Source organism: Lissotriton helveticus, chromosome 8 (genome assembly GCF_964261635.1).
Source record: "Lissotriton helveticus chromosome 8, aLisHel1.1, whole genome shotgun sequence".
NCBI lineage: Eukaryota > Metazoa > Chordata > Amphibia > Caudata > Salamandridae > Lissotriton > Lissotriton helveticus.
This window is the reverse complement of record NC_136069.1, coordinates 1,451,836,836-1,451,855,887: the sequence shown is the minus strand read 5'-3', so window position 1 is coordinate 1,451,855,887 and position 19,052 is coordinate 1,451,836,836. Positions and strand designations below refer to the sequence as shown.

The 19,052-nt window shown below is 44.1% G+C and overlaps 1 protein-coding gene across 2 annotated transcripts in view; it reads left to right on the top strand.

Moving 5' to 3' along the window:
• Positions 1–19,052, top strand: part of LTN1 (listerin E3 ubiquitin protein ligase 1) — a 386,602-nt gene that overhangs the window by 204,617 nt on the left and 162,933 nt on the right. For both annotated transcript variants that reach the window (XM_078658380.1, XM_078658379.1), the window contains 2 exons: positions 1,916–2,058; positions 10,099–10,234. In XM_078658380.1, the coding sequence (XP_078514506.1) occupies positions 1,916–2,058; positions 10,099–10,234 (279 nt within the window). The remainder of the gene's footprint in view (positions 1–1,915; positions 2,059–10,098; positions 10,235–19,052) is intronic.

Genomic DNA, 19,052 nt, shown 5'->3' with positions numbered 1-19,052 from the left:
AAGCTTCGGAGCCGAAACAGTCCAAGCCGACCTCCAAGTTTGGGTCCATCACACAGGTGGAACCAATCCTGCACAAGTTAAAGGAGAAACTAGACATGCAACAGAAGAAAATTCATATCCAGGCGCATGCTGGCTACATCTTTCTCTCCACCACCACCTAAACGGAAGCTTACGTTTGAAGAAGCTTTAGATGTGCCTGTTCCTCTGAAATGCAAGACTATGGACAAAGCTACCCGCCCTCCAACTCTTCCACCTCCCATACTAACTCCACCTCCACCACTTCCACACTCTCCTGCATCACAGTCTCTTCCAGGAGAGCCACTAGATGACTCACCACAAGGGTCTCCATAATCAGACACTGGTGGGTATGTGTGGCCACATTGAGATGACCCCTTGGACAAATATGACACAGATCCCCCTGCTGACACGGACCCTGATATTTATCATGCACCTCTTTTCCCTTGTGAAGATGCTACCTCTTGCCACGAGATTATATCAAGGGCTGTTGGTTTTCACAATGTGGAGCTTTATAAAGAGTATTTAGAGGATGACATCTTCTTTGACACGCTTTCTACCACACATATGGGTTACTCAATATATGCATATGTTAAAAGGTATGCTTAGGCATACTGAGGACTTATTTAAAGACCCTGTTAGTCTTGGGTCTAGGGTTGTCAGGTCTAGATAAGAAATACAAACCCGCAACATCTGACTGTATTTTCATTAGATGACAGTTACCACCAGACTCCCTAGTTACCGCCACAGCACCCCAGTATGCCAACATTCAGGCCATTGGAGACACTCCGCCTCCTGAAAAAGAGAGTAAAAGGATAGATCCTGCGGGGAAAAGGCTTGCAGCTCAGGCTGCTAACCATTGCCGTATTGCCAACTTGCAAGCTCTCCAAACACACTGTGACCGTGCCCACTGGGGTAAAATGGAAGCTCTTATTCAATATCTCCCAGAGGAACACAAACAACGCAGTCAACAGTTAGTGTCTGAAGGTAAAATTATCACTAACACTTCTGTACGGTGTGCATTAGATGCAGCAGACTTGGTAGTCGGGGGAGTAAATACTAGTATTCGATTCTCAAGGTTTAAGTCTTAGTTTCAACAAGCTGCCTTAAACATGCCCTTTGACAAGGAACATCTATTTTGCCCACGGGTGGATTCCACATCAGAAAAAATTAAAAAAGATACTGAGACGGGCAAAGCTATGGAGGTACTTCAAACACCTGCTACCTGGAGGTTTTTCATCTCTCAGGATACCATGGAGCCTCCAAATCCACTTCTTTTGAGGCTTCCATCTCCCAACAAAAGGAGCAAGGTCAGAGCTCATACTTAAAGAGCTACTGCAGTAACGCCTATAGTGGGGAAAAAGCACCAGAGGTAGAATTAGAGGTAAGAGTGCCGTGCCCCATGGAGCACTACCCTCTACCAAACAGTGACTACTCTATCCTTCCCCCCCGATCACATAGTAATTGTAGTGCTGTAGATTCACATGCGCCCACCCTTCTCCCTGGACACCGGTAGCCGTTGCAGATACTTACATTTATTAGTTCTCACTATTTATACATTTAGCACGGTCATCATATTACTTTCACATACTTACAGCCCTTTCTCGCCCGCCCGCTGGAAAACAATCTAACTATGGAGCCTATGTCCATGCGCATTACTACCAAGAGGAGGAGCCAATTGACCTTGTGACTTAAAAGACTTCTTCGAAGAAAAACAATTGCCGCAACTTAGAATTAAACACTAGATGGCAGGAGTATCCAAAGCATGCGAATCGCCACAAACAGATGCTTACAGGGTAAGTAACATTTTCCTTTTCAGTCTTGTGCCATTTGATAATCCTCCTTCCTATCTGGAACTTTGTGACATAATTTTGATCATCTCTTTTTGTATGTTTTACAGGTTTTTCCCTTTAACAGAAGGGAACTTGCACACCTTGCAAAGTCTCCATAGTTTTTTTCCCAATGAATTAAAAGAAGAACTAGTGCTTCAGTGTGTTTCAAGATTGAAGGCCTGCAACCAAAATGATGTCTCCAGTATTGATGGTTAGTTACTTTGTTTTGGATTTTTCTTTATTAACAGTTTACAGCAAGTGACAGTTCATGGCCATGGTTAATTGTCTTTCAAATAACAAATCCCAACATGTCGTCTAAACATTCGCCAAGACATAAACTTTGTGTGATTTGGCCTAATGAAATAACTTCCCCAAAAACAGGCAGGTACCCAACTACTCACTCCATTATATGTTGCAGGTGGTCAACATAGATGGTGACCTCAGGTTTTCTACGCTTTTACTAGTTGAACAGATATAGAGCCCATAGTCTCTGAGAGCTACATTCTTTCCCCATACAGTGTAGCACTGGTTGCTATACTGAGAGAAAATCTTCCTTTCCTTTAAGTAGATGGCCAGATAACCTCTCCATCAACATTGTGTCCCAAATTCTTTGATAGCACAGGTTGGACATTGAGGGGTTGGATTGCTTTCCGGCTGTAGCCATGATGATTTTTGCTGCAAATGCTATCTCGGAAATTATCTTCTGGTCGTTGGTCTTTGGTGCTCCCATTGTGCAGGTATCAGCCCCAGTACATCTACCGCCTGGTCATTCAGGACACTGAAGCCCATAATTTCTTTAATCATAGCCAACACATCTTTCCAAGTAATGTATATCTAGGACCTTCCCGCAATATGTGGATGAGTCTTCCCCAACACCCGCAGCCTCTCCAACACCGATCTGACAGGTCCTTAAAACTTGCTGAATCTTGCAGGTGTTAAGGACCAAAATAACTTTACTTTAAGGGCCAATTCACTGTGTAGGACAAATGTATGGTTAGTAGTAAAACCTATCCGTAGGACATCCCTGTGTATGTGCTCTCTTTCTCCATCTAGTACTGTGGCCCACATTACATTTTTATGTATGCCTATAGCGAATGTTTCATAGGGGAGTAGAGTATTTTGTATATTTGGGAACTGATAGTTGTCATCAGTTGTTTTAAATCTGTCAGCTGTCTCATTGCTGCAGCACGCTTATTTGGCTACAATGGCCAGTGGCACAAATGTTGGTTTCTTAATCACTCCTTCTTTGATATCATGAAGACTCATTTACAGTTCTAAACAATTCTAATCTGATCTCCTTCAAATAGATCTCCTGGTAACCTGTATTCTACCTCCTGCCAACTCCAATAGTCTCCTTCCTCATTAGCTGGTGTGAAGTCTGCATTATCATGGATAGTTGCTTTGGGGGATGTGAACAATATAAGTTGTCAAACGGAGTTCAACCAGTGCCTTCCAGCTGTGGTCTGAAGGCCCTAAACATGTTCGGTGTGTGTTGGGTGATATGGACGCCCAGGGATTTCAAAGAGTATATGTTTATTTTAAACATAACTGCTGTCTTCAGTCTGTCTCCGTCATCACTATTATGTTGCACCATTTAATAGTTCTGTTTTACTGGACTGTCTGTCTGTCTGTCTGTCTGTCTGTCTGTCTGTCTATCTATCTATCTATCTATCTATCTATCTATCTATCTATCTATCTATCCATCCAATGCAGATTAAATGTGGTGGTTCCGTTAAAATTCTGTCTGTCCTTGATACAGCCTGTTCAGTCTTTGTGTATTATTTCCAGCAGGATGGGACAAGCCTTGTGGCTAGGAACTTTATATGCAATTTGTTGTCACCTCGTAACATCGTACATTGTCTCTGGTTTCTCCCCCTTCTGTGCTCCGTACTGAAATAGCCTGGGCAAAGTGGAGCTCACTTATACCGCAAACATCTATTAAAAGTTTTGATTGTAAAACCGCCTGGTCCTGGTGATTTAAGGGCTTTCATGTTGCTAATGGGCATTAGTACTTAGACATTTGTGATGGGAATCAAGACAGATCCTCTTTTGTCTGCTTTGAACGCAGGGAAATGTATGTTTCTCTGTAAGGTCTGAGTTTCAAATGGATCGTCTCCCTTAAGGTGTTGCTATTTGTAATAATATTGGAATATGTCCTACTTACTAGTTTCGAATATTGGGGCCCCAGAGTGTTAAACGTGTTATTCTAGATTTGTTTTGCTTAGCACATAGTGCCTTTTCCCCTATTTTACATATCCGTATGCCTTCCCATTAAGGGCAATGAGCCCTATTTCAGACCTGCTCACCAACAGTGTTTTCAGTTGTCTCCTAATGTTTGTGGTGCCCTAAAGGCCATATACCCGCTTGTTTGTGTTTATCTTCTGCAACTTTGATATCAGCCTCAAGGGTTGAGCTGGTGAGGTTTAAACCCTGTGGAGCCTGCCACAGACAAATGTCTGTGAGAAACCCCCACCTGGTATGTTTTGTGGTGCCTGGAGCTGGACCATAACTCCAGGACCTGGCCAAACGGCCGCACCATGAATTCTAAAGTGATTTGGGAGTGAGCAGTGAAGCTCCTGGTGGCTCGACATCCGGTAACTCTACACCACTGCAGGTCCCAGTCATGTGGAAGGTCCCATGCCCACTCTGATAGTTGTTCCCGACGGTTGTCGTCATGGTCGAAGTATCGTTGGGTAAGTTAGGTAAGTCCCACAAATACAAGAAGGCCAAAATGTCAAAACTCTCTTTGACTTCACAACCCTGTCAACTGACGAGGCACAGTAACCAAGCTACAAGTCTAGGCCACGCACCAGCACTCCACCCGTGGAACCCAGGTCTGTTCTGCGCCTCCCTGATTTTCCCAGAGCTGGCACCACCCCTGCCCAACGTAAAGAGTTTTATGTGGCTATGCACTCATATTTGAGCGACCAGACCCCCTTGAACCGCTTTGGGTGGCACTGGTTTGGAGGTGCCCTGACTGGGTTTCCACTGGGGAGGGTTTCTCTCTGGATCCAGATCGACACCGGTCTTGTATCCATGACCTTTGGTGGGGTTCACGGCTGATTCGTAACTTCTTTGGGGGTGTTTGGAGTGTGACACCTCCCACATAAATACAATGGCTTGGTAGTTGGTTCTGGGGGCCCTGAGTCGGGTCTGCTGTGTCTGTGTCATTTTGTCATCATCCTGATTTCAATAAGAAGTTTTAACTTGCTATTTTGTTTGGGTCAGGAGCTTAAATAGATTTAGGCTTGATTTGTAAAGATTTTGTTTTGGAATTGCGTCAATTTTTTGACGCAGCCCAGATGAAAAATCCTTTTTGGTATTTACAAAGCCACAACAATGTTTATTTGTGTGTCTTTGTATTAAAAAAGAAAGTAGCACAAGACAGCGCCTTGCTCCGGCTTGTGTTACTTTGCATCATGTGATATGTGGTGCATCGGTGTTTGTGTGCATCCACCTATGGATTACAACTCAAACCCAAATGTCCATAGACCCAGATTTCCAAAGATTTTGTGACTGGGTTTTCAAAGCCACACAAATTCCAATTTATGTGGCTATGTAAAAAAAAGGTATGCAACATAGCACATTGCACTGCCCTGTGTTACTTTGCGCCAGGTAGGAGTTTTATGGGTGGTGCCTAGGCGTTCACATGCAACCATTCATGTGTTTTCATGCAAATCTATATTCACAAAGAGTTGTGGACATGGGTTTGTGCCAAAATAGTGTGCCTGCCTTAGGCTTGGCTAACGAGGAGAAATATCTTTATTTCTCCTTGTAATTTTTTCTTTACATGTGTGCGGCACAGCACACATACATACAGGAAAACGCCTCCAATGATAGTTTCCTGCAGGATGGTACCCCTTCCTGCACAAAAACGTTCCTGTCCATAATCCAGACACCCTTGCACTATGGCCCAATAGTGCTTGCTTTGGCACCAGGCAGCCCAGAGTACGCAAACGAATGGAGAGAGAGAACTGGGTCATTTCTTTGAAGAGATGACGCAGTTCTGCTCTTCTTGGGCCCAACGTAGTGCAGCAACTTTGCTTGCTGTGTGGTTTTGTGCCACTTCTTTGTAAAAATGCACCTTCGTCACCGGTTTGCCAAACAAGTACTAAATGTACACCAACATAAGAACTCCTGGAATGGATGCAATGTACTACTTTTTAGATTTCACAAACATTGGCTGTAGTAAGCTTAGAAAGCTTACACCAATCTTAGGTTTTTAAGTACACTACTGTCAGTCAAACGCTCAAAAGGTGATAGGAAGAATGCTTGCTAATAATGTAACCAATGACAATCCCTCAGAGTAGCATTCCAAACCACTGTTTCTTACAAATGTGCAGCTTTAGCCAAAGGGCCTGATTTAGGATTTAGCAAATGGAGTAAAGGCAGACCGTGTGGTGGAGGACTTTACTGCCTATACTCCACCCGCCCAATTTAGAGATGTCCGCCAGCACATTGAACATCTGTATACGTAGGCAGGAACCGCTGTCATGTCAGTTCCTGGCATTGTAGGAAACATTTAACAGATGGCTCCGTTAAACATAATGGATGGATGTCAACTGTTCCAAAGTTTTTTATTTTTCAAAACAAACTCCCAAAGCGGAAGTTTGTTTTTGAAAAAGAAAAAAAAAACGGATGACCACCTCACAAGTTTTCTCCCATGGCATGGGGGTTATTTTTCTTTTTTCACTGTCCCTCACCACCAGGATATATCTGGTAAAAATGGTCAGTAAAAAAAATAAAGACATCGAATCATCCATCATAAATAGGACGGATGGTCGGATGACTTTCTTCCTAAGGAACCCACTCCATTGGGTGATCAAAGCAAGTTTTACACTGACAGAGTAAATTCTACTCCTCCTCCTTTAAACTTGCCATCCACTTGACTCAAATCGGGTGGGTGGACACTGAGTATGGTAGACCGGATACTCCATCGTAGACCGGATACTCCATCACTATTGCAACAGAGTACCTGTCTGTCAAACTTTAAATCTTAAATCCGCCCAATAGGCCAACCTAATGCAAATCAATACTTGCCCTGCACCTCATGGGACTAGTCCAGCCCAACTCTTGGTCATCTCATACATTCACTCTGCACCCCACTGCTTTTTTAGTATGAGAATTTGAGATTCAATACTGACCACACTACGCTCAGGGTTCCTGGCGATGCCATTCAGTAGTGCCGACCCCATAGTCATTCTTGACTCAAATATGGAGCTTGATCGGCATCGCTCATCGGTGACACCATAGCCAATCAGATCCGGACCATCTGGGACAGAGACAGTGCCTCTTTTCTTTGATCCTGTGGGGAGTATGGTTACTATGAGCTCCTTGAAGAACCTTTGCCCCAAAATAGCTTGTATGAGGATCTGGCTTATGCCAGTGGTCTGGACACCTCACCAGACACTAGATTGGTCTCTCCTCCTAGTGCGCTGCATGATGCATGCGTTTACCATGGTTGCCTTTACCACACATTTTTTACACCACAATCATTTACCACACTTCTGCCTTTACCACGCAGGTAAGTATAAATAAAGTACGTGAAAAAAAAAATATATTTTTTTGTAGGCAAGACTAACCAAACATCACATTTTTGTACCTCCCCTAAACTCCCACTTTACTAATTTCCCTTCCCAGCCTATGCCCCTACCCACACCAAAACCTTATAATACCCTTATCACATAATACCCTTACCCACCCCATAACCCTAAAAATACTCTTTCCACCCAATACCCATGTCCACTCCTAAACCCTAAAAATACCTTGTCTGATAGAGAATTCTAGCCGCAGATTCTTTACCTTAGTTATCCCCAGTTGTCAGACCGGATCCGGACATATTTAGTGAGCAGTACCCCTTCACACCAGTAGGTGGCATGGTTCGGCTCTGTGTGGCATCGTTGGGGGTCGTCCGCGCCAGAAATGACATTCGCCGTGCCTATATAGGCGCCACTCCAGCATACTGATGTCAGCTCTATTCTTTCTGCGCCAGCCAGCGCAGATCTGGGAAGAGCTACCCCTTAGTCTTTTTTGACTAGATTTTTTTGCCTTTTGTTGAACTCTTTTAGAGGTCTAACCTCCTGGTGCGGCAGAACTGTAATCTAAGACAGCCGGCTTCAAGCCCTGTGGCTCCTGTCATTGACCTCCCACCCCTATCCTCCTCTTACAGCCCGGACTACCTTGTCATCCTACAGCAGGAGGTGGCACCACTGTGGAGTTCGTGCCGGAGAAGTAAAAGGGTAAAGAATGCTAATTTCTTTATTTCCTTGTACCCAAGAAGGACATGGTCTTTATTCAATCCTGGCTCTCACAGAGTTGAACTTCTTACTCATACAGGAGAAGTTAGGATGCCCAGCCCAATTGTTGCTGGCTTTGGAAGCTGGAGACTAAATGGTTTCACCCAACGAGCCGGATGCGCATTTCCACATGGCAATACTACAGATGCATCTCAAGTATTTGCGTGTTGTGGTGGGTTCTGCATAATACCAGTTTGCAGTACTCCCCTTTGAATTAACATCAGCACCTCAAGACTTCAGTAAGGTGATGGTAGTGGTCGCGGCTCACCTCCGGAGGTCTGGCATCCTCATTTCCATACCTGGAAGACTGGCTGTTCAAGGCTAGGTCGCAGAAGATTGCAGTTAACTAAAATGATGTATTGCGGTTCTCCTTCCTGAGAGGTGCTAGCCTAGGCACTGCTTTGTTCTATTTATTTATTGACTGTATTTTTGAAGGAATCGGACTAACATTTTCACCAAAGCACTTAATCATTGATTAGTGAAATACTATCAGTCTTACGATGTACAACTTAAATAGAATAGAAAGAAGTAGTAACAAAACAGAAAATCCAGAAGAACAGAGTGAAAAGACAGAACAGTATAGTGTTTGCAGCAGTAAACCTCAAGAGTCATAGTTAATGTATTTTAAATAATACAGTATTAGGGTCAGAGCTCACAATTCCTATTGAAATGTGGAGGGGAGACATGGGGATGAGAATTCAGCCTCACAATAGGTAAAATTAAAAGGCTGCCACAGAGAAAGCAATTGCCTGCGGCAGATGGAACACAGCAGCCCCACACTAGAGAGACGCCTGCTCCTCAGTAGTAACAAAAGTCAGGTAGAATGAATGGATACGAAGACAGAATCAGGAACCAGAAGGAATACAGCTGGGTTACAAACAAAGCACAAAAGTTGCCATCCTGAGTCTAGACAACAGCAGTGACAGATAGCCCAACCACCTCCCAACTCGGACACCCAAGTCCACGTAATGGAACAAATCACTGGAGCGGGAAACAACAAGAAGTGATGAGGGAAGTAGCTCCCTAACCAGTGATGACCTGAGCATTGAAGCCTATGCTGAAAACAATGCTGAAGTCAAATCTCACTTGGCCTTAGGCTCCCTTTGCAGAGTATGAGCCTGAATTTGCAGACACAGCTCTGTGCTAAAGATGTTTGTAACAAGGAAGCCCAACCCCATGGCAGGCCCTCTTCCACCCAGTTCTGGACCTCTGACAGTAGTTTGAGAAGCCAGAAGCTTAGTTGGGACACAACTTAGAAGGACTCTGAATAACAGCGAGCCCTGGTGAACTGATGGGGTCTAGATTAATGGTCTTTCTATCTCAGCTCCTTCAGCCGCTCTACCTAAAACTCACCACAAAGCAGACGGAGAGAGATAGACACAGATGCCACACATACTAACAAGGATCCCTCCCCTCACACAAACACACCACACAATCCCAGTATGAAGCAAGGGGAAGAAACAAACACTATTAAAACGCTTGCTTCCATGTGGGCTCCTCTGCGGTCACCTTCCCCAGTGGAATGAGCACAATGCCTGCCTGTGTATGTTCACATGCTTCACCTGCCAATCATACTTCCCCATCAGCAACGTTTTTCTTGAGGCTTCTCTGGGAATGTGGTGGTTTGTTCTACTTTGTCTAATTCTTGACTAACTATCAAAATACATATATTTGGTTTCAATAACTGTTGAACTGATGATTTATCTTTTCACTGTGTCTTACTGCCACCGCTGCAGCTATGTATATGGTGTTGCATGTCTGTTAGACCTTCTGTCTTTATAGTCAGCTCACCATTTATTTTCTATTTGCTTTGTTTTTAATTCCTACTGAAGAGACAAAGTGGACATGGGAGTACCTTCTAGGGTAAAAATATGGTCTAGAAAAAGCGTTGAATCTACTGTCTCAATAGTTCTTGTGTATCTTACTGACTTTATTCTCTTAATATTTTTATGCAGGAGGCTTTGGACATCTTGCCGTGATAAATTCCTGTTTGAGCAATTCAACTGTGAACTGCACAGAAATACTTCCTGGAGTACTACAAGTAATTATGTCTTGGAAAAGTAATTTTGAAGAAATCTTCCTATTTAGCAGGTGAGGCAATAATATTGTTTCAGGTGATCATTTCTCAACCATCGTTTGCTCTCTGCTATGGTGCTTGTGTATCTCAGATTAAATGGTTGATTTCTGGTACACCATCCTTAAAGAAGACCTAGAAAATCCATAGGAATTTGGCGTAATGAATGGAGTTCTCATGACTGTAAGCTTCTCCCTTGTATTCAGGAGTGAGATTTTCTGAAGGAACCTGGTAGCTGACACTACAGCGTAATGAAGACTTTTATGCTACAAATGCGAAAGTCCTTCAGCCAGGGAAAGCAAAGAAGCATCAGCCATCCACCTGGTAAAAATATATTGTCCAGAGAGAGTACATTTTCCATAGTCAACGACTTTGTAGCCTACTTCATTTGCATGTGATACTGAAACTTGGGTGTTTTATGAGGGAGGTGTCTGCTGCACCTCTCTTCTTATTAGAATAATGTACTTGTAGCACCTTTTATTATTGCACCTAGCAGCCCAAGGGAAGTTTGCACTGCATAATCGCAGATCACAGTTCATTTTATTACTTTAATATTCACTAATCGGCATAAGGGTATGAATTAAGTCTGCTGAAGTTGATTTGCAGCGGTCAGTTCTATTCCCTGTGTTTTATCTGTACTACTGCTGGGACTGGCATTCCCTCCACAAGTGCCTCCCACCCACCAGCACCCATTATCGCACACAGCTGCCCTCCGGCCTTCCGAAGATAACTACAGATTAGGTGAGTTTGCAGAGGTTTTTGTTTTACCTTGTTGTCCCGTGCCAGGTAAGGAAATATATGGTATCTTAAATTCTATGTCTATGCTATAAACCATGTTCCATTGCATGTTTACTTTATGACTTCTATTGGCACAAAGCAGGCTTCAAAAACTTTTAATTCAAGTGACATGTATAGCAAGAAAAATACCCTGATAGGGATGAGGATTCTTGTGGTGATACAAAAAAACTTGCCATTGTAAAAGCGTTTTATTTGTAAAAATATTTTTATATGTTCAGCTTGGCAAACAAAAACTCTTTTATCACAAGGTGTTTATGCACATAGAAAACACCATTTGCACGATTGGCAACCAAAAACCACTGAGTGGAATGACTCCTTATTTATTTAATAATTGGGCCTTTTTGTACTTAACCAGCACACCTCAAATGTACCTTCAGATTCTCTTGACACTATACGAAGGGAAGGACCGAGGTGAAGCATCTTTGGTAAATGAGAGGTTTTCAGAAACTTATTGACTGACAGTAGACCGTAGGGAAAGTAGGTGTCCTGGGAGCTTGTTTCAGAGTTGGAAACTAATTATTGATAGAGAGAAGAAGTCAAGAAAGCATGGACAGAACGTCTTAGTTGTAGGGAATTTGTGCGTTGAGCAATTGGAAGCAGAGGCTGCAGTGTTGATATGAGGTAAGACTCAGACCCACAATGTCTGATTAATGGGTCTTCCCGGCTGACTGTTGGTAGCTTGTCCCAATGAGCAAGACCTTCCTGAGAAAACAAGCAAGCAATTACTCTGCAACCACAAGGTAAACAACAGTGCAAGGACCAAATTATATTACTTAAAAAAGGCACAAAATAAGTTTACAAAATTTGGATGAAAATGAATAAATAGTGTACAAAACATTGGAAAAGGCCTATAAGTGGTAACTCATGGGAAATGCAAAAGTAAATTACAAAGTGTCATTGAAACGGTTTACCTGGATGGACATAGTCACCCTTTGTGGACGACCTTTGAGTGAACACAGTCATGTCTAAGTTAGTGGTTCATCTTGTTAAACGTTTTTGCCTTTCGTATCATAGGCCCTACCCTCTACATTGCAGTGTTGGATGGATATGCCTTTGAGGAGGTGAATTTGCTCCAAAACCCTTCTGTTGGTGTAGTTTGTAAAGTTCTCATGATCTTGGGTAGTCTTTGAATTTCTGAGGAATCTGCTGGCTCAAACAAGCTCTTGGAACACATTTCCAATATTCTTTGTTCACCCACGAGTCTCAAAAATTAGTCTCATAACGCAGCAGTCCTAAATTAAGGCTTGAGATAGGCATCGACGCCGAAGAACTGCAGTAGGGACAAGGTGCCATGAGTACCGAAGACCCCTTGCCCCCACAAACTATTCTGAAGAGACACAAGGCTTCGGCACCACCACTGCCGTCTGGCTAAGGTTGGCACTGAGACTATGTTTCTGACGCCCTGCCTCCAGGCTCGGCACAAAACACCAAGTCAAGCCTTCCTGCTCGATACCGAGTCGTCCTAAGTCCTCCTCCGAACCAAAGCTATCCGGTTCCAAAAACAAGTCCTGCTCAGAGCTGACATCCTCTGTGCCGAAAGTCAAACAGCCTTCGGAAACTTTCCGTACGAAAGGCCAGCTTATGCCTGCACCGAAAACGCCAGCACCGAAAACTTTGGCGCCGAAACAGAAATACAGACACCCCTTCGGATAAGAATATAGACATAGTTCCATTCACACCAGATCCGAAGCAAAAGAAGCTATATTTTAACTCTGAGACTGGCCGTATTCACACCAAGCCATCTCACAAACGCAAACTTCCAGACGAGGACCATTCTTACTAGATCCCTTTAAAGAGGAAATCTGTTGCTACAAGTCCTTTGCATCTACCATCACCTCCACAGCCTCCTTCTCCACCTGAGAATCCCTTGCAAATTACACCTCAGGATTCTCCACAATCTGACCACGACGATCACGATGATGGGGGGATACATCTCCCAATAGATCCATGGACAGATTATACAATTGATCCGCCTGCAGATAATGATCCAGACCTTTACCCAGCCAAGCCGTCTCCTCCAGACGACAGTGCATCTCATCAAGAACTCATTGCCAGGGCTGCACAGTATCATGGGGTGGCATTACTGAAAGAATCACTGGAGAAAGATTTTGTGTTTGAAACTTTAGGATCCACACACAGGTCATCACAAACACTTCCCATGGTTAAAGGGATTTTTAAGGACCCAGTAAGGCCATGCATATTGACTCCTAGGGTTGACAAGAAATGTAAGGCTTCTCCTACAGACCCCATATTTATCAAGGGGCAGTTACCATTAGATTCTCTCGTAGTGTCTAACGCATGTAAGTGGGCTAATTCCCAGACATTAGGAGAGGCTCCTCTGCCAGATAAGTAGTCCAAGTTAATTGATGCTTCTGGCAAGCACATAGCTGCTCAAGCTGCAAATCAGTGGCGCATTGCGAAAACGCAAGGTCTGTGAGCCAGGTACGACAGGGCACACTGGGATCAGATGGAGCAATTGCTTCAATATGTCCCAGATGAGCATAAAGCTAAGGCTCAGGACTTAGTAAATGAAGGTAAACTCATTTCTAATTCCTCTATAAGTTGTGCTCTAGATGCTGAAGAGACAGCGGCTAGAGAGGAAAATATTAGAATCTTGCTCAGGAGACGCGCTTGGTTAAGAATTTCTGGGTTCAAGCCAGAAGTTCAACAATCCATCCTTAATACACATTTGGATAAAGAAAATGTCTTTGGTTCAAGTCTAGATAAAGCGTTCGAGAAGATGAAAAAGGACACTGAAGTGGCCAAGTCCACTGGAGCGCTCCAGTCTCCGTCCAGCAGAGGCTCCTTTCGTCGCTCCTTTTACAGAGAGGGGTCTAAAGCCCTATCCCCAGACCAGATTATCTCAACATATAAAGGTAACAACTAGTCCTCTCTCTCCAGAGGTTTTTTTTCAAGGAGGATATAGAGGCAACAACTTCAAAGGTAGCAGTAAGGATAGCATACCACGTAGCTTCCCTTCCTCTAATAAACAGTGACTTGCCCATGCTTCCCCCGACTACACCACACCTTTCAGGGGAAGACTTCAACAATTTCTCCCCGTTTGGCAGTCCATAACAACGGAAAAATGGGTGATTGGAATTATCCAACACCGTTCTTGACTGTCGCTTACCAGCAATCCCCCAAACATTCCACCTCAATCCCACAAATTGTCTCCAGAACACCTGCAATTGCTAGAACAAGAGGTTCAATCTCTCTTACTAAAAGGAGCAATAGAGTAGGTCCTGATACAGTACCAGGGCTCGGGGTTTACTCTCTGTATTTTCTCATTCCCAAAAGGGCGGTTCCCTAAGCTCTATTCTGTATCTCACAGAGTTAAACCATTACATACTGTGAGAACCCTTAAACAGGTACTCCCACTTTTACAATGAGCAGATTGTACGTCTACTCTAGATTTAAAAGATGTATATTTTCATGTTCTAATTCATCCGGCTCATCGCAAATACCTCAGGTTTGTGACAGCAGGCAAGCATTACCAGTTCAAGGTGCTTCTCTTCGAAGTGACTACAGCGCCCAGAGTTTTTACCAAATGCCTAGCAGTAGTTGCTGCTCATCTCAGAAGACAGCAGATTCACGTCTTCCCCTATTTAGACGCCTGTCAAAGCCAGCTCTCACCAGAACGGTCTACGACACACACAGATCACAATAGATCTACTTCATCAACTGGGGTTCACCATCAATGCTCACAAATCTCACTTGCATCCGTCACAGATGCAGTCTTACCTAGGAGCCAGTCTGGACTCAGTCAAAGCTCTAGCCTCTCCCAATATAGCCAGAATACGCAATATTCAGGCTATGATTCTACAGTTTCAACCCAACTAAGCTTTACCAGCCAGTGTTCATGCAACTGCTAGGAATGATGGCATCTTGCATCGCAATTGTACTCCATGCAAGGCTTCACATGAGCCCCTTACAAGAGTGTTTAGCACGTCAGTGGAATCAGTCACAGGGTCAATTTCCTGATCTAGTGATGGTAGACGGCCGTACCCATCGCTCTCTGCAGTGGTGGAACCCACAAAAGTCCGCCCTTTTTTCGACCCTATTCCACAGATAGTGCTCACAGCAGACTAATTTCTGACAGGTTGGGGGGCTCATCTCAAACGTTACGCAATACAGAGCCCATGGCGCAACAAGCACAAAAGTCTCCACATCAACTATCTAGAGCTTTTATCAGTTTTTCTAGCACTCAAAGCATTTCAAACTCACCTCTTAGCCAAAACTGTCCTAGTCCGACCAGACAACATGTCAGCGATCTATTATGTGCAGAAACAGGGCAGGACACACTCTCTACAACTGTCAACACTTGTTCAAGCCATTTGGAATTGGGCAATACATCACATGATTTATCTTTTGGCAGAACGTCTCCCAGGAGTAAAAAATCAAATTGTCGACCTCTTCAGCAGAAGGAGACAGCAAATTCGCAAGTGAGAACTTCATCCTCAAATTCTCCTTCCAACAATGAGTTTTTCCACAGATAGACCTGTTCACCACAGCCAACTACGCAAAATGCCCAAGCTTTGCATCCAGGATCCCACACCCGCTCTCAAAGGGCAATGCCCTATGGATGAACTCTCTTGGTTGGGGACCTGAACTACTGGTTCGATAACAACGCGGGTGGCCCCCAGGCAATTGAACTCCAAGAACTGCTCCTGAACCTTAATCTGACCCAGCACATACACTCTCCCACCCACGAAAAAGGTCACAGTCTGGACCAAATATGGTCCCACAACCTCTCACTCTCCCTTCCCTCCATTACGCCCTGCATTTGGTCTGACCATTATTTAATCCAGTTTATGATTACTATTAATGGTCACATCAAACCACTACCCCTGGCAGGTGGTGAAACAAGGAAATGGAAATCTGTAAACACACATGCCTTCTTAGACACGCTGAAATCTACGCTACCTACAATTTGCAAGGATGTAGATCTCATGGAAGGAAAGATTTGAGATTGGCTATCAGCGGCCACTTACACCCACGCGCCCCCGGTGAAATTCTCCTGCACACGTAGCATGGACGCCCATAAATGGTTCACCTCCGACCTAAAGAATCTAAAACTAAAGGTACGCCAGAAAGAAAGAAAGTGGAGAGCAAAATACACCTTGCAAGACAAGGAGGAGTTTATCTCAGCTTGTAGAAACTACCAAAAGATCATTTTAAAAAGCAAAGCGGACTACTTCTCAGTAAAAATACTAAACTCTCAGAATAAATCAAAGGATATTTTTAAAATAGTAAATGACCTATGCAACAGCGAGAGAACAGCCCCCTCTCAGGCCCCCACCCAGGAGCTCTGTAACTAACTCAATGATTTTTTCATAGACAAAGTTGCTGCGATAAAGAGGAGCATCCACAACCCGCTCAGCCTGGATCCCATGGATGACATCTATTATAATCCTCACACACTCGATGCCCTCCCCCCCCATTGACTCTAAAAAAACCTCCCAGAATTCCTCTCCCGTGTCAAATCCGGGTCACCCAACGATAGCTGTCCACCACACATCTTGAAGGAGGTCTGCTCGGCTCTACCGCTGAGCATTCTCCCATTCCTGAACGAATCACTCTCACAAGGCAAGGTTCCCTGCAATTTCAAAAATGCCATTGTTGTCCCACCTGTGAAAAAACCCGGAGCAGACGCCTTGGACCCGGCCAATTACAGGCCCATCTCTCTTCTCCCTTTCCTGTCTAAATTACTCGAAGCTCACGTGTCTAGATGCTTGTCTAACTTCATTAAAAACTCTGACTATCTTGAGCCGAATCAAGCAGGCTTTCATCCGTCTCACTCCACAGAAACTGTGATTCTTGCAGTTCAGGAAACCTTAAGGTCAAATGCAGACAAGGGCATCCATCAGGCCTTGGTGCTCCTTGATTTGTCGGCCGCGTTCGACGCGGTTGATTATAACATACTGATGAATCGTGTCGAGCAAGCCGGCCTCAGGGGCCGCGCCCTAAGTTGGATAGCTTCCTTCATCACCAACCGGACACAGTCAGTGAGACTGGTAACTTTTACAACCCCGAAGATATCTTCTTCCTGTGGGGTACCCCAGGGCTCCTCACTTTCACCTCTATTATTCAACCTGTACCTTCGTCCGTTGCTATACTCGTTAAAAAATTGTAAAATTACTATCTTTAACTACACTGACGACCTTCAGTTAATAATCCCCTTAAACTCCCCGGACTCTGTCGATGAATTCCAGGCAACAATGTCACACATACAGAGATGGATAACTCTTAACCATCTCAAACTTAACCCGGGCAAGACAGAACTAGTCCTGCCCGGGAAGAGTGAGCTGAGCTGGGGTCGACACTTCTGGCCACTCGACCTGGGATCTCCACCCACTGCGTCCACTCGGTCAAAAGCTTAGGGGTCATTCTCAGTGCTGATTTATCACTTAAAGGACAGGTGGGAGCTGTTGTATCCTCTAGCTTTTTTCAACTTAGAAAAATCAGGAAAATAGCACATCTACTGACCCACTCAGCACTTGTACAAGTAGTAATAGCCCTGGTACTCTCCCGCTTGGACATCTCGAACGGTCTTTATCTTGGCCCCCCAGCAGGACTGCTAAAACAACTCCAGATGGTCCAGAACCAAGCGGCCAGACTTATCTGGAAACAACCCAAATGGCAATCAGTCAGATCTGGCATGGAAAAACTCCACTGGTTACCGATGGTCCAGAGGGTTGCCTTCAAGACGGGTTGCACCGCTTTTAAAGCATTGCACGGTAAAGGCCCTAAATTTATCAGAAACCTGATCACCAACTATTAACCCCAACTCAACCTACGCTCTGCCCATCTCAGTTTAGTTACCATTCCCTCATTTAAAAAGAAAAGACAAGGAGGAAGCTGCTTCTGCTATTTGGCGGCCACTTTTTGGAACTCCCTCCCTCTATCACTTAGGAACTGTGACAACCTCCTGGTATTTATGAAGTCCCTGAAAACGTGGTTATTCAAGCAGTCCTACGCCTAGGGTTTGTATTCTGTCTCTCACAAACAGCGCCATGAAACCCACGGGTGTACGAGCGCTCTATAAATAGTTATTAACATAACAGGGATATTTGCCTGCGCTTTTCTACCTCTCCCGCTCATTCCGTGTGTGGTTTGGAAACTCAGGCAAACATCCCTCACACTAATTTTAGCAGCACCCACGTGGGCCCGTCAACCTTGGTACACAACCCTGTTTAAGCTGTCAATAGGTCCACATCAAAATCTGCACCTCACCTCCAGTCTCCTCATACAGAACCATGGAGAAATAACACATCCAAATCCCAAAGAACTGAATCTAGCGATATGGCTCCTGAAGTCATAGAGTTTGCTTATTTAAACTTACCACCAGACTGTATGTATATTCTAAGGAAAGCAATAAGGCCTACCACCAGAGCCTGCTATGCAGCAAAATGGAGACAATTTTTTATATACTACAATAACAGATGCAATAGATGCTTCTATACAAAACATTATCTGTTACCTCTTACATTTACAGCAAACTGGACAAGCTTACATATCTATTCGTTTGCACTTTGTAAAGGTAGCTGCATACTTACAAAATAGACAACATCTGTCACTATTCAGGGTCCCCGTAATCAAAGCTTTCATGGAAGGATTACAAAGAGTAATACCACTAAGGATTCCTCCTGCCCCAGTATGGACTCTCAACATTGTTTTCACAAGGCTCATGGGGTCACCTTTTGAACAATTGCTCAAGTTTCCTTTGCAGTATCTCTCGTGGAAGGTTGCTTTCCTCATTGCCATCACATCACTGAGGAGAGTTGGTGAGCTACAGGCGTTAACCTTAGAATAACCCTTCTTTCAGCTACACAAAGACAGGATAGTTATCCGCACCAACCCTAAATTCCTTCCCAAAGTAGTTTCTGTTTTTCATATAAACCTGTCAGTTGAGTTGCCAATTTTCTTTCCTCAATCTTATTCTGTAGCAGAACACGCTCTTCACATGCTTGACGTTTGGAAATGTACTGTTCGAGGCATGTGGGCTGCTGAATTCATATCTGTGCATAGATCGCCGCC